Raw genomic sequence first — 15,606 nt, 5'->3', positions numbered from 1 at the left:
AACCTCCTTTGATCTGTCTTAGTTCATCTGTTGTCTTGTCTCGAGCAAAATATAATGGAAACCAAAATGTACAGATTTTATACACCATAACACAGTGCTACCGGGGAGTAAAAACTTTATCTCCCAGCAGTCCCCTGCAGTGGCTCTGAATGGACGCCTGCCAATGGTGCAGGGGTCTGCTGGGGACAAGAAGGCCAGCGTGAGTTTTAAAAGGAGGCCGATTCTACAGAGAAGGAGGAAGCTGCGTTGTGTCTGGAGTTACCCGTCTCTATTGTCTTCCCGTTCATGGCCTGTGCATTATTGTTCTTGTCCTGGATGATCTCCTGTTCATGTGTATGGACTGAATTGGATAGTCTGTCGACCTTCGGAGATCCCATCACTCTTCACCATCAGGATATACAGTACCGGTAGGACTGTTCTTTACGTGTACTTACAGTGAGCTGATCTCTGGATTATCACGTCTCCATCATTTCACTACATTGGTTGCCATTTCCTAGGACTTTGTTGTGGACTTCATTATGTGGGGTTTCTGTTAGTTGTTTGTTGTTTCTGAGTTCATGTTTATTGTGTGTTCGCTGGAAAGGGAACTGGGGTGAGCTCGTTTTAGTCTGTGTAATTTCCTTTAGTTATTGCTCGATACATTCGTCAATTTCTGTCGTAATGCCGTTTGCTTCTTTGTCTCTGTGAGGGAGTGTGCGTGAGTCGGGTCAAGGCTGGATGCGTCCCTGGGATCCCCACCAATGTTCCCTCTAAGCTGAGCGTGTGAGCGATCGCTCACATGAATTCAGAGCGTCGCTCATACTTCCCGCACGATCACTCATTCCGATGGTGTCACTCGTACTTATCGCACGATCGCTCACTCCGAGATGCTCATAAATTTTTGGCTTAAACAAAATGTCACTCATAAACAATGTTTTTTGCTCACTATATGCTACTCTTTAGAGGGAACATTGAGCCCCACCTCAAAAAAAATAAATATATCGCCGTCAACAGGCGGCATGAATCTGACCGGGGTTTTTCAGATCACTACGTCACTATCACATTACGTCTCCTGATTCCGTCCAGTTCTGTCATTACCCACACTGTCCTGCTGAAGCAGAATCGTTGTTGATTTTGGGGACCAGAAGATGAAACGAGAACAAAATGGAGTACGCACTGAGGTCAAAAACCAAAAGGACAAAAACCGATCACTAAGCCAGAAACGTGAGACAAGTGTCACAAGACATCATGAAGGTTTGGGGCAGCCACCCATATATTGTTCCACGGCTGCAAAAAATGAGTTAATTTGAACTGAGACGTTCACAGATTCAAGTCCAAACCAGAACTGATGTTATTTAGGTAAGATGGCGGCTTTAAAGGCCAGTAAAGGAAATTACATCATCGGGGGGCAGAACCCAGAAGTGATGTCATCGGGAGCGGAAGTGACATCATCGTCGGCGCCGGTACCCTACGGGATTTCCCGTGGATGGTCCGCAAGAGATTGAGAGAGACAGTCAGCGCACCCCGCCACCCCCTGGTGTGGCGTGGAATTGCTATCATTTAGGCCCTTCAGCTGTCTCCCAAAAATCGCACGCGTGTGACACAAGGAAACTAACACGAAACTGAGAAGGAAAATACAGAGAAGCGCACGTTGAGTCTTTACAGTTTATACTGAAAAGCCGTACTGCTCGTACATGAACTTTTTGAAGGATGACATCACAACAAGCATGCTACTGGGGACTTGTCTCGGCAACGGACAATGCAAAATTCACCAAATGACGCCGCCCCGTTAATAATTAAAATGGCAAGACGCCTAAAAAAAATATCGAGAACCAAGAAAGGACAAAATAAATTCTTCAGCCTCATAGACCTCAGGGTGGACGCCAAGAATTTCCAGAGGTTCCTCAGGAAACTGTAAGATGAATGAATAAAGGACACCAAGGATGATACACAGGAGTCACTTCAGCAGTAAGCCTGAGCTGACAGTAGAACCCCCTGCGTAGCTGGTTAGCCCTTGCGGCTCATCGACACGCCGGAGATCTTCACGTGTTTCACGGCTGCCGGCTACACTGCTGTCAGATCCTTACATCAATGTTCAGTTGAGGACCACAACTCCAGAAACTAAGATGGCTGATGTGCTCACAAAAGAATGTGTGGCCAAAATGGAAACGTTCATCTTGTTCTGTATGAACCCCCTTTATTTGAGGACCAGCAATCCATGTGCTTCCTAGTTAATCATTGGTCCATCAAACCAGCCCAGTCTGTCCCATCCACCTCTTTGCCCATTGAGTTTTCTTGTGTAGCTGTATTTATTTTTCATATTTGCTAACCGTCTCACTCTGTAGTGCCACGTAACCTGTCCACTTGTCACCGACTGCAGGCTGACGTCCCGGCGAGAAACAATGTGGTGGCGATTACCTGTGCCATCATCTGGACAATCTACCTTGCCGTGCTGCTGATTGCCCACAAGCTGGATGACATCGACATCACTCACGTTGGAGTCGTACCTCTGTGTGGACAGCCTGGACGGTACCGTTACCAGGTGATGGTCAAGACCGGGTGGACAAAAGGTTCAGGTGAGTCTCACGCCTCTTGTCGTAAGCGTAGGCTGAGTAGTTGGGGGGTTTGGGAGTAGGTGGCTTAAATGACTTGCCAATGGCTACACCACTTAATGGCATTTGTGTTGGGTTGTATTATTAATGTTATTAATTTTGGACAGCAGGTGGCACTGTAGGAAATGATATATAAAGAACTGGGCAAGGAATGGGAGGAGAGTTCTAAGAGCAAGAGTTATGAGATGGAGATTTAACCGTATTTGGAAATTACAACCTGGAGATTACAGATATGACATGGCCATAAAATTTGGACAGTAGGCTTTGTGCCTAAGTAACCAAATTTCCCGAACCATTCTGGAATATTTAGGCCCCTGCTGCATCCCAACAAGGCTGAGTCAACAAACTCCAACTGCCCTGGGAGAATCCACGGTGCCATAGAAACCCAGAGGGGCTGCCACCTAGCAATCTGTGCGCACTCTCTCTCCCCCAGGGCATCTGCTATGAAAGTGTCCCAGACGGGTAAGGGCCCCACAGCTGCCAATTGCACAGTGTCCTGGCCCATTATGGATAATAGAAGGCTCAGGGGTGCAGGGACGCCAGAAGCTGTCACAGAGTTCTAACCTGGTCTCTCTTGGAGCAAATGGACACCGGAAGAGATACTATGGTTAGGGTTGGAAGTGACCCCAGGATGGGATTTAAAGGTGCTGCCCCCTGGCAGCTCAACCCGGATAGGACATCCCTGCAATTGAAGGATGGGGGAAGGCAGCTTTTCAAGGACACTGACTGGACTGCAGCGGTGCCCCGGATTCCTGCAGGGCACTATGGGGCACGTAGTGTAATACCACAGCTCTGCCTGGCACTGTGGGTGCCACCAGGGGACGCTGCAAGAGGACCAGAGGAGTTGTATTTCATCCATAGCCTGGAGGTACTCCCAAGTCACGGGGATGGAAGCCCCAAAGTACTTCCGGGCTGAAGAAAACTCAAGCCCTCCATTTGACCCGGAAGTGTTGGCAAGTCACACGGGGAGAAGAGTGGAAGCACTTCCGGGTCAAGGACTATATGCACCCAGCAAGCGAGCCGGAGACGGGAGGAGGTGGACAAAGCTTGCTGGGAGGTGTGGAGGAAAGAGAATTGAATTTATGATTGAGAATTGTGATTGACTTGTGTTTATTGTGGCTGTGGTGCTTGGTGGCACTGAAAAGGAGGAAAAAAGAATGAAAATACCTCTGAGTGCTTTTACCCCGTGTCCTAAGTGTCTGTCTGTTGGCTTTAAAGGGGCAACAGTGCCACCTAGCGTCCACACCGGGAACTTATTGAGGTCGTAAGTGGGAAAGTGAAGGACATGAATCTGACAGGTGGGAGAAAGAGGGACCCTATAAAAGAGAAGAGAGATGGAGTGTATGTGGAGATTGGGACAAAATATGGACAACAAGTGGACAAGCCCCCAAGCCCCCAAACCTAATGCGGCTGCAGGTGTTTGCTGTCTTCCTTCATTATTTCATACTTTGATCGCAGTTCTTCTCCATATGATTTCTGTGATTGTGTAACTGGACGTGTTTACCATGAGTTCAGTCAAGACCCCTTCTTGGGTGGGTGATGGCCTTCAGTGTCCTGTGGTGATTCCTCTGGTGTTTACCCTTCATCACAGATTCCTGAGTGTGTCGGGAGCTCCTAAACGTCTGTCCATTGCTTTTCCACGTTTCTCCCAAGGAGGGCCTCAGCGAACCGGGACACTGGAATAGCGGAGAAGTTCTAAGTAAGGACTGAGCGTTTTGTCTTTAACTTCTGACAGGCACGTCTGCCCATGTTGGCATAAGCCTCTACGGCCTAAACAAGAGTGGCTCGCGGCATCTGGACAAAGAAGGAGCCTTTCAGAGGAACAGCCTTGACGTCTTCCAGATAGAGACGGACGCCAACCTGGGAGAGATCTGGAAAATACGCGTCTGGCATGACAACACAGGTGAGTGCTATTCAGCTGGCTGGCAGCGCCACCCAGGCTGGCATTGCAACTCGGGCTGGCTGGTTAGCCTTTTAAAGACCCCAAGTAGTTTACATATTTTGGGTTCCCACTTAATCCCAATTTAAATGTGTTTTAATCTGATATTTTTGTTGTTTTTTTCAATATTAGCGATTTTGTGTTCAGTTTTTTATGTTTTATCTATTGGTGAATATACTGTTTATGACTTATGTTGTGTCCAGACTTTCATTTTTATTACTTTTATTATATTGTAGCCTTCAAATTCATTTTATCCTTCATCCCCAGAATGACAAAATGAAATTTTAGAAATTTTTGCAAATTTATTACAAAAAGAAAAAAACACATTCAGTCCCGTCGTTGTGTCTCAGGTGCATCCCACTCTACAGATCATCACTGAGATGTTTGGAGTGGTCAGTTAGGAAGGGCACCCACATGTCTATAGGAGGACCCCCAGTTGAAAGTGATATTAATATTCAGAAACCCCCAAAAAGAAGAAAAAAAACAATAATAGGCTGAAACTACCAAAGCTGCATAATTAGATGGCCCCACCTCCTTAGGCGCCACATACAGGAGACAGGGCAGATCACAAAGAACATTGTGTAGATGTCACGTCTCAGCCAGGGCACTGTATACTATATACTAGATAGATAGATAGATAGATATGAAAAGCACTGTATACTATATACTAGATAGTTAGATAGACAGATATGAAAGGCACTATATGATAGATAGATAGATGTGAAAGGCACTATAGATAGATAGATAGATGTGAAAGGCACTATATAATAGATAGATAGATAGATAGGTAGATGTGAAAGGCACTATATAATAGATAGATAGATAGATAGATGAGAAAGGCACTATAGATAGATAGATAGATATGAAAGGCACTATATACTATATACTAGATAGATAGATAGATATGAAAGGCACTATATACTAGATAGATAGATATGAAAGGCACTATATACTATATACTAGATAGATAGATAGATAGATAGATATGAAAGGCACTATATACTAGATAGGTAGATATGAAAGGCACTATATACTATATACTAGATAGAATGATGGATATGAAAGGCACTATATAATAGATAGATAGATAGATAGATAGATAGATATGAAAATCACTAAATGATAGAAAGATAGATGTGAAAGGCACTATAGATGGATAGATATGGAAGGCACTATATACTAGATAGATAGATAGATAGATAGATAGATAGATAGATAGATAGAATGGGCAGCTGGAAGCTCAGGTGGCACACAATTAAGTCTCCAATATAATCTGCAGAGATGGTGGAGGGGTGGAGAGGATCAAAATGATTATGATGCTGACTGCTTGACCCTCTCAGCTGGGCTCAGGCCCCACTTGCATTGTCATGACTCCCAGGTCCCGCTGTCATCGTGGTCTCGAGCGGACAGTGACCTCCCATATCTGGGGTCATCCATATTGAGAGCCCATATTGAGAATACGCACTCAAGCACAGGTGTCACAGGTTTCCAGTGAGGGGTCATTTACATGTTTGGTGTGCCAACAAGGGGGACCTCGGGCCTGTGTGCCATTCATTTCTTAACTCTTGTGCTTTCATCTCCAGGGATGGACCCCTCCTGGTATCTGCAGTACGTCATTGTGTGGGACAGACAGACAGACAACATGTACTTCTTTCTGGTAGACGACTGGCTCTCTGTGGAGAATGAGAAGAATGAAGGCCTGGTGGAAAAGGAAGTTCTGGCTGCTTGTAAGACGTGCCTTGCATTTCTTGGACTGGCACCATGAGGGTAGTACTTTGTAGCCAGGGTGGTATGTGGACGAAATTTTGAAGGAAAAGGCCCACCTGCCCATTGCTGACAAAGCTGTCAGCTGCCATAGGCTCTGGAGGCTCACCCTGTGGCAGATGGAGACACATTATGAAAATCTGTTCAGAAAGCAGGGTGGCATCAATGCCAACTGTGAAGGTCAAGCACTGCATAATGAGAGGAGATTTTCCTTTATTTTCATTGCAGTGTATGTACAGGCTGGCACAGTGCTGCAGGGTCCTGGGCACTGTCTTCATGTAGTGCCTGCCTCTGTGTTTAATCCTCCCACATGCCTAAGACTTCCATGTCCTACTAGTTGGTGACACTAAATTTGCCTTGCATGAGTGTGTGTGGGTGGGTGTGTAGACTAGCATACTAGTCAAGATAAGCACCCAGTGCTGCTAAGGCAAGCTCCACCTCACACAACTCTGAAATGGATTAAGCAGGTCTGAAAATTGATGGATAGATGGATGGATGGACAGACAGGTCAATGAGTACAAACCAAAATTTTCTCCATTACTGTTAACTGAAGGGCGCTATATAAAGTAAAGACGTGTTTCTCTGCTTTTTTGTCCCCTCTCACAATGGCACCAGGTCCTCAAGAACTATGCATGTTCAACAGGATTTTCTGTGCCCAGCTGGTACGGGGCATCTCGGATCGCCACATTTGGGTGTCAGTGTGGGATCGGCCCCCGAGAAGTCGCTTCACACGGGTTCAGAGGGTGACGTGCTGCAACGTCTTGCTGTTCCTCTACCTTGGAGCTGGCGCCGTGTGGTATGGAGCTGTGGGCGAGAAAGGAACAAGGTTGGTAAATCCCAGCAGCTTTGGCATGGAAGGTGTTCGGGTGAAGGGCAACCCAATCTGGACAGCTGGCATGTGTGGCCTGGTGCTGGCAGTTTGGAATCCCTCAGGGCAAAGGTCACAAGGCAGGGAAGTTTGTCACTACTGGGCAGTGGGCAAGTGACGGGGTGGGAGACGCAGTGAGAGTGGTGACTACTGGTAAATTTCACCAAGTCCTCTCGTTTCCCCTTCTGTGTCCATAGAGATCCTGTCTCAGCCCGGGTGCTGGTGAATGCCGAGTCCATTGCTGTGGGAATGACGGTCGCCATACTCGCTCTTCCAGTTTACCTGTTTCTGTGTTTCCTGTTCAGGAGGACACGGAGCAAGGTAGCACATCTTGTATCGGGCCATAACAGAACAGGGTGGGTCTGGGGTGGGGGGGCTTGAGGCACTGAGAATTTGAGGCAAGTCTGGATACTCAAGGTGAAGTGATGAAGCTGAGGACAACAGCCTGGTCAACGGCCAAGTCTGTGAGGCCACTGTAGTGGTGGTAAAGGGGTCTACTGACCACTCAAAGTCAACGTGGAATTAAAAGACAAGAGTGGGACTTTCATTGATGGACCATCGACTGCCCTTCCATTTGAACCTCTAGACCCATCTATCCAATACTGACTGGGACCCCCTCTGATTCCAGAGCAGACCACATTCACCAACGGTACTTTGAACATTTCATAAGAGATGTTTGTCCGTGATGACTCGAGTCAACTTTAGGAGGTACAAAACTGAATTGCGGAGGGTGGGTGGTGTTGAGTCCTGAGTTTGGTGGTCAGCTGAGATGCAATCGACTAATGGGTCTTATTATCCTGACGTTCCAGGACGCCATTAAGAACTGGGGATACAGTATGGCATCATATGTGGAGCGGCTAGAGGTGATCAGGTCTCCAACATCACGACTGGAGTGACATCCTCTGCTCTGTGGTCATTCAGACTGTCCATTTTTGTTTGCTTGTTGTCCTTTAGGAGCAGGCAGGAACCACAGACACTTCCAGCTAAATATTAAAGATGTCACTGAAGACGTCAGCTATGGGCTTTTAGAAAAAGCCATGAAAGTCCAACTGGACTACCTTGCGGACATTCAGTCACATCAAAGTCCTTGTCCTGTCATGTATGGAGACAGGGAAGGATTCTGGGAGGTTTTGCAGCTGTGCGCCTTTCATTAGATTGAGGTCTGTGCAGGCCATTGGAGTGAAATGGCATCACCACTGCGCTCGTGGAGCCAACCTGAGATGATGGATGGAAAAGGGATAACGGTGGCATGGTGGGATAACGATGGCATGAAAACCCACCATGAACGGACTATTGTCTGCTGTTTTGCATTCCGCCATCAATTGCCATCTACTTCTTGTTTTCTCATCTCCTTGATCTCCTCAGGTGACGGTTGAGGATTCTGAGCTTTCGCCAGCGGAGCCCCAGACAGTGGAGATGGAGGTGTACCTGGAGCACTCAGAACTGGGCAGCTCATCCTTCTTGTCTCTTCCTGGAGGACTTGACTCCATCATGGATGGTAGCTCGGATACACTGGTAAGTATGGTGGGGGAATGGGATTAACAAATGGGAGAAATTCGACACCACGGTGGTCCTTCATGATTTCCTGTGTCAAGGTCCTTTACTTTTCCCAGTCTTTGCTCCTCCATGAAATGTCATCCTCCACTCTTGTCTCTTCCCTTAGAAAATTAGAACATTCCCTGTTCTTCCCTTCCCTAGTCAGAGGTGACACTTTGTGCCACTTGTAGCCTACAGATTCAATATCTATTAAAAGCCTAAGTTAATGGCACAATTCTTGCATTGTGCAAAGTCTACTTGGAGGTCCAGTGAGTGCTGCAATATCTTCTGAATACCGAAATCTTATTGTGCTACCATGGATGGATAAACCATTAGCTCTGGAGAGTGTGGCCATTTACAATGTGCACGTCATGGAGACGCAACCTGCAGACAAAAGCCACACTGCCTCGTACTTCTGACCAGCGGCACACAGAGCAGCCGCCTTTCCTGAGACATCCCACCCTGACACTCACAGGCTACTACAGCTCCTCTCCCTCTGAACGCCGATCAGAGCTTCCTGTCCTCTTGCTGGGCATTGAAGACGTCTTGGTAGCAGCGCCACAGGATCATCCCAATGACGAGACCCTTATGTGAACAGCAATAAGCGGCATCTCTGCGCCCTACGAGTCCAACGAGACCCAATAACTCCATATTTACAGGCCACATGGAATAAGAAAACAACAACAACAGAAAAAATGAACAGGAAACCAGATGTGGCCAACGTCACTCTGTCCCCAAGCCGACCACAGCAATCGCCACCACACTCTTCATCATCTCTCAAGTGAAACCCAACACAGGCAAACACTGACACCTGCATGGGGCGCTAAAGTTACGAAAACCTTCTTACTTGAGTCTTCCTGATGTAACAGATGGGCTGCCATTCATTGCCAGGTGGGCCGCTGCCACTCATCATTTAGTGCCCATCAGTCACCAACCCAGTAATGGGCACTTAATGGTTTATAACACTGAAACATGCTTTAAAAGTTTATTTTCAGGGACCCCCCTATAATTTTGATTTTTTAGGATTTAACAGGGTCCATTGAGGTTAATCCACGGGACACTAATATTTCATACCTTTATCTATCTATCTATCTATCTATCTATCTATCTATCTATCTATCTATCTATCTATCTATCTTATCCTGCCTACTATGCTAAATTTAAAATCTATCTTCTGTCTAGCTTCTATTATAGAGTGTCTTTCATATCTATCTATCTATCTATCTATCTATCTATCTATCTATCTATCTATCTATCTATCTATCTATCTATCTATCTATCTATCTATCTATCTATCTTATCCTGCCTACTATGCTAAATTTAAAATCTATCTTCTGTCTAGCTTCTATTATAGAGTGTCTTTCATATCTATCTATCAATCTATCTGTCTATCTATCTATCTATCTATCTATCTATCTATCTATCTATCTATCTATCTATCTATTATGTAGCACCTTTCTATCTATCTATCTATCTATCTATCTATCTATCTATCTATCTATCTATCTATCTATCTATCTATCTATCTATCTATCTATCATATAGTGTGTTTCATATAATTACATGATTACAATATTTATAACTATATAATTTTATGTTTGCTGTATTTTTGCTTTATTAACGTTGAAGGTTTTCACTCGTAGCAGATTTGCATATTATAGCTAACTAATCAAATTCTTGGAATTCTTAATGTTTTATGTTCTTCACTTTCTAGTGCTCATACTTGCGTGTGTCCAGATGACTTGTCTGTTGTCTGTTGATGTCAGTATGGCGGTGATTCTAAGACGATACGCAGTACGGCGCCTCTTCTGTCTGTCTGATTGCATTTTTGCTCTCTTTTAGGCGTCGTTGGGCAGTAAGAAGCTGGAATCCGGCCTTGGGAACGCAGCCAAGCAGGACAATGAAAGGTTGGTTTTAACTTCTAACTGCTGCTGATCCTCATTTCTTCTTCTTCACACACACACACACACACTTTTGCCTCACTAAATTCTCTGTGCAGGACCAACAGCTGTGACCTGCAGTTCTTATTGTGCGACATGTTTATCTAACCAGGTGTGGTGCTGTGTGTCGTGCGTCTGTGGCAAAACAGAAAAAACGGGTACAACTTTAGGTGCAGGCATGCGAGTTAAAGGAAGACGTGCAACCATCGAGCACTAAGGTGGGGAAGAGGCAAATGAAGTGTGCACAGTGTGACCAGATGCACAGACCACAGGACACCAGGGAGAGTGTTGGGGTACCAGCCGGGTGACCCCTTTTAATTGACACAAACATTGGCACAACATGAAAGTCGGCACTTGTCAGCCTTGTCTTTTGAAAGGGTTCCAGCGCTGGCCTCGTTGAGGGTACAGTCAGAAGGAGACGCCACCTTCCCAGAGACCGCCCACTTTTATGCTATTTGGAGTGGAAGGGGCGGAGCCAGAGTCAGATATTTTGGGCGGGGCTATGCGTCTTCCTTGGTGCTATTCTAGGAAATGAGAAGGTACGGTTTGAGACGGCGCCCCCTCTTGGCCAGGAAGGTGAGCTGCAGGTGCACACGTGTGATTTCATGCATTTAGGGAGATCAGCGTAGCCGTCCCTCATTAGCAGCTCAGGATGGCTGTGAGCCCAGCACCTACACTACTGGATAAAACACAAGAATTAGGAAGAGAGTAAAACGGGGAGGTGTGGCACGTGAGGGGCCATTCGGATTGAACCTGCTATTAGTGAGGGGGGGGGCAGCTTGGAGAAAGGGAGACGGTGGGCTCGAGATGACTTCCTATAGTGTCCAACAAAAGTGGCAAGGGGGGGATGGCGGGCACGTGTGGACTCAGTGGTGAGGGTCCACGTGAGAGTTCAGCGGTGTCTCGTGTCTGCCGACGGACTGAGAGAGAGGGAGACGGGTGGTCCGGTGATGTTTTATCCTTTTTATTGCATTAACCCGCTTCACTGTGTTTAACAATTGATTTATTGAAGACCTTCCTAAACGACTGCACTTTGAGCCTTTTTGTCATAACAAACACACGCACTTTATTTGCATCTTCATCTTGTTGTTGTGCCCTCACTCACCATAGTCCATCCTCAGTTATGAACTACAAGAAGCGTTGGCGCCCATGGCAGTGGGCTTCACCCTGGGTATACTCATGGCGTCCTTTTAGAATTGTGCCGCTCTCAAAGTAGACAGTAGAGTCGTGATGGACGCACCCAGTGGTGCCTGATGTGGGCTTCTTTTTGAAAGCAGTGTGAGGGGCAAAATGTTGATTTGGTGGTGTGCGGTTTTTTAGAACATTTCTACAGGTTATCTGCACTGTCAGACCCCCCCCCCCCCCGAAAGGACATAGGGGACATCCTTACCCCTTCACTCGTCAACATTCTCAAACCTGGAAGGCTTCAAACCCTCCAAACCTTTCCTGTTTCTCTCCATCCTTAATAAGTCAGAGGTCGGTTTGTGACTCCATTTTGACATTCACTTCCCATTCTTTCATTTTGTTTTTCTGTTTTTAAATATTTTCTCGTGACCCCCTGGGAAGGGCCGGGCTGCGTTTTCCTGTCCTCCATTGTCCTCGTGATCCTGTCCAGCGTTCTCATGGCTTCTCTCACCCTCTCTCTCTCCCTCGCAGCTTCGCCAAGCGCTGGCCGTCCTGCGACAGCATCTTTGACATCCCGGACCTTCTCTCCGGAGAGCCCGCTGCCAGTCGGAGCCACATGCTCAAGAGGAAGAAAGCCCTCCTGAAGCTGGGCATCGAGTCGCCGAGCGGCTCTGACGATGACCCCCTGTCCTTTTCTTTGTCCGGGTCTGACGACACTCCGAGCTTCAGGCAGTGCCACCTCACCGTCTCGGGTAAGGCCACGGTTAATAGGGCATTGGGCAGTATCTCGGGGAACTTCTTTTAAAAGTGACCAGAAAAAAAACACCTAAATACGTCACATTCTCACTTATTATTAAACGTTTTTCTTCTTTTGTATGAAAAACTGAATGTTTTACTGGCCAGCGTTTTTGTTATTAAACCCAAAGCGGTTCGTGATGATATTTTGCTGAGTGCAAGCCAAAAAAATAATGACATCTTCATATGCTGAAAGAAGGAAAAATAGTGTTGTTTTTGTTTTTAACATTGTCTTGTGCCCGTGGTATGAGCTGGCACTCCATCAGGTAAACCAGCAGCTTCAGTGCCAGCTGTGGAGATGCCGACACAAACAGCCAGCCGGTCAAACATTAAACCTGTGACGTGGAGCGAGTGACATAAAACAGCAGTAGTGCATCAACACCTGGCATCAGACGGGCACTGCAACTGCCTGGCATGACAATACAAAGTAAGCCAATCTTAATGATTGTGCCTTTGTGGTAAGGTCTTCCCCGTGTCCCACAGGCAGTACACAGTCCCAAAAGCACCAGCCACAGCAAAGCACACACTACTCTTCGCACCACCACTCCTCCCGACTCAGACCCCTTTAACAGCTCACCCAGAAGGGCTTCAGGTGCTTGACCTCCAGGTGTGGCTGAACTACAGACCAGCTGGGCCCAGGAACCCCTGCATCCCATCCTTGGAGCCCTGCGGGTATCTGAGGCACCACAATCACCCAGGGGGGCTGCCACCAAGTGGTCCGGGGGAGGTACTGTGCAGCCCATGCTTGCTCCCCTGACACATACACAGAAGGGGCATCCCAGAAATTAGAAACACGTCCTTATTCCGTGGCTTGAGGTTTTGATGTATTTACTGTGTAACACCCCCCAATATAAAACATGACATGTCTGGTTTTGTGTGTTTTTGACTTTTTTACAGATGAAGACCTGATGAGGGCCATTGCAGCCGAGGAGATGACGGACAGAGAATCGTCTGGCCACGTGACCTCTGACAGTGGGAGATTCTCTCCGCGCCTCGACACAGACTTCTCGGATGTGTAAGACCCGGTGGGCTTTTTTTCCACTTCTTTGCAGATCCTCTGGGTTTGTCTCCTGGGGCCCAGCTGTCTTTGAGAGCTCCTCTTCTTAGCCGGATGTCCTTGTCGCCAGGACACTTAAGAGACTCATTAATCTTAGGTGATCGATAAAAAGCTCTGAAAAGTACGGATTGAGCCCACGCAACAGCTCCGAAAGCCATGAAAAGAAGCAAGAGCCAAAAAACTGCCATCTTATGTTGCAGATGTCCTCATCTGCTTGTCCCAACAAGAAGGACAATTGGGATGGCTTGGCTTTGTGTGCCACCAGGTGCCCCCTGCTCTCCCCGTCTGTGTTGAGTAAAGATGAGTACAGGCAGGAGGACGCGTCAGTCAGTCCTGCAGTCCTGTGTGAATTTCCCATTGGGATTAATAAAGTATCTATCTATCTAGGAGGTGACATCACATTAAGATTAATGTGACACATTAAGACATTAATGTCCTCACAGGTGGCGCAGTGGTAGTGCTGCTGCTTTGCAGTAAGGAGACTGTGGAAGATTGTGGGTTCGCTTCCCGGTTCTTCCCTGTGTGGATAGCGCTTTGAGTACTGAGAAAAGCACTATATATCCATCCATCCATCCATCCATTTTCCAACCCACTGAATCCAAACACAGGGTCACGGGGGTCTGCTGGAGCCAATCCCAGCCAACACAGGGCACAAGGCAGGAACCAATCCAGGGCAGGGTGCCAACCCACCGCAAGTGCTATATAAATGTAATGAATTATTATTAAGACACAAATCAGCAAAGCAGTAAATGTCACAAAGAGGAGATCGTGTGGCCCCCTTTACTACATTCCAAAGTCAGATTTCAGTCCCCCACTCATAAGATGCGCTCTAAAACCACTGGTCAACCGGACTTGGCAGAACAGAGATACTTCTTAACCGGAGGCCCGTGGAACCCTAGGGCTGGATTTCCACATTTCTACACCTGAGGCCAAAGAACATAATTCTGCACCACTCAAAAAAAGTTGATTTATAATCCATTCATCCATTATCCAGCCTGCTATATCCTAACTACAGGGTCACGGGGGTCTGCTGGAGCCAATCCCAGTCAACACAGGGCACAAGGCAGGAAGCAAACCCCGGGTAGGGCGCTGAGTTATAATTTTCAACTTAATATGTAATAGTTTATTTTTGAAACATATAAGCACTTAACACAATCTTTATAGTCTTTGAACCACATTATATTTTTAATTCAGAACTACGCTGCTTATGAAATTACATAATATTCTTCTTCTTCTTCTTCTTTTGGCTGCTCCCGTTAGGGGTCGCCACAGCGGATCAACTTCTTCCATATCTTTCTGTCCTCGTCATTTTGTTCTGTTACCCCCATCACCTGCATGTCCTCTCTCACCACATCCATAAACCTTCTCTTAGGCCAGTGGTTCTCAATCTGTGGGGTGGGCCCCCCTAGAGGGGCGCAAAGTAACAAAAAGTGGGGCCCGAAAATGTGAAAAAAAGAAAACAAGAATCAAAAATATGAAAAATACATCTATTGAAACCAAAACAAATAAACTTAAACTACATTCTGATACTAGAAAAATAAATATAGAGTTAGATAAATGTCGATAAAAGTTAAGTAGGTATAATAAAATATGCATCTATGATATATCATTAATTAAAAAAGAACAAATTGGTATTAGTGGGCTCCTTTCAAAAAAATATTGGGGGGGGGGCGTGATTAAAAATGTTATGAAAACTCGGGTCTCAAATACTTAAAGGTTGAGAAACGCTGTCTTAGGCTTTCCTCTTCTCCTCTTACCTGGCAGCTCTATCCTTAGCACCCTTCTCCCAATATACCCTTCATATCTCCTCTGCACATGTCCAAACCAACGGCATCTCGCCTCTCTGACTTTGTCTCCCAACCGTCCAACTTGAGCTGACCCTCTAATGTCCTCATTTCTCATCCTGTCCATCCTCGTCACCCCCAATGCAAATCTTAGTATCTTTAACTCTGCCACCTCCAGCTCTGTCTCCTGTGCCACCGTCTCCAACC

At 46.4% G+C, this 15,606-nt stretch overlaps 1 protein-coding gene across 2 annotated transcripts in view; it reads left to right on the top strand.

Moving 5' to 3' along the window:
• pkd1b (polycystic kidney disease 1b) overlaps positions 1-15,606 on the top strand; it is a 118,942-nt gene that overhangs the window by 68,641 nt on the left and 34,695 nt on the right. For both annotated transcript variants that reach the window (XM_051936479.1, XM_051936480.1), the window contains 9 exons: positions 2,360-2,555; positions 4,327-4,494; positions 6,114-6,257; positions 6,910-7,120; positions 7,360-7,483; positions 8,528-8,677; positions 10,541-10,605; positions 12,295-12,515; positions 13,456-13,573. In XM_051936479.1, coding sequence (XP_051792439.1) covers positions 2,360-2,555; positions 4,327-4,494; positions 6,114-6,257; positions 6,910-7,120; positions 7,360-7,483; positions 8,528-8,677; positions 10,541-10,605; positions 12,295-12,515; positions 13,456-13,573 — 1,397 coding nt within the window. The remainder of the gene's footprint in view (positions 1-2,359; positions 2,556-4,326; positions 4,495-6,113; positions 6,258-6,909; positions 7,121-7,359; positions 7,484-8,527; positions 8,678-10,540; positions 10,606-12,294; positions 12,516-13,455; positions 13,574-15,606) is intronic.

Source organism: Erpetoichthys calabaricus, chromosome 14 (assembly GCF_900747795.2).
Source record: "Erpetoichthys calabaricus chromosome 14, fErpCal1.3, whole genome shotgun sequence".
Classification (NCBI taxonomy): domain Eukaryota; kingdom Metazoa; phylum Chordata; class Cladistia; order Polypteriformes; family Polypteridae; genus Erpetoichthys; species Erpetoichthys calabaricus.
This window is presented reverse-complemented; position numbering and strand designations above follow the sequence as displayed.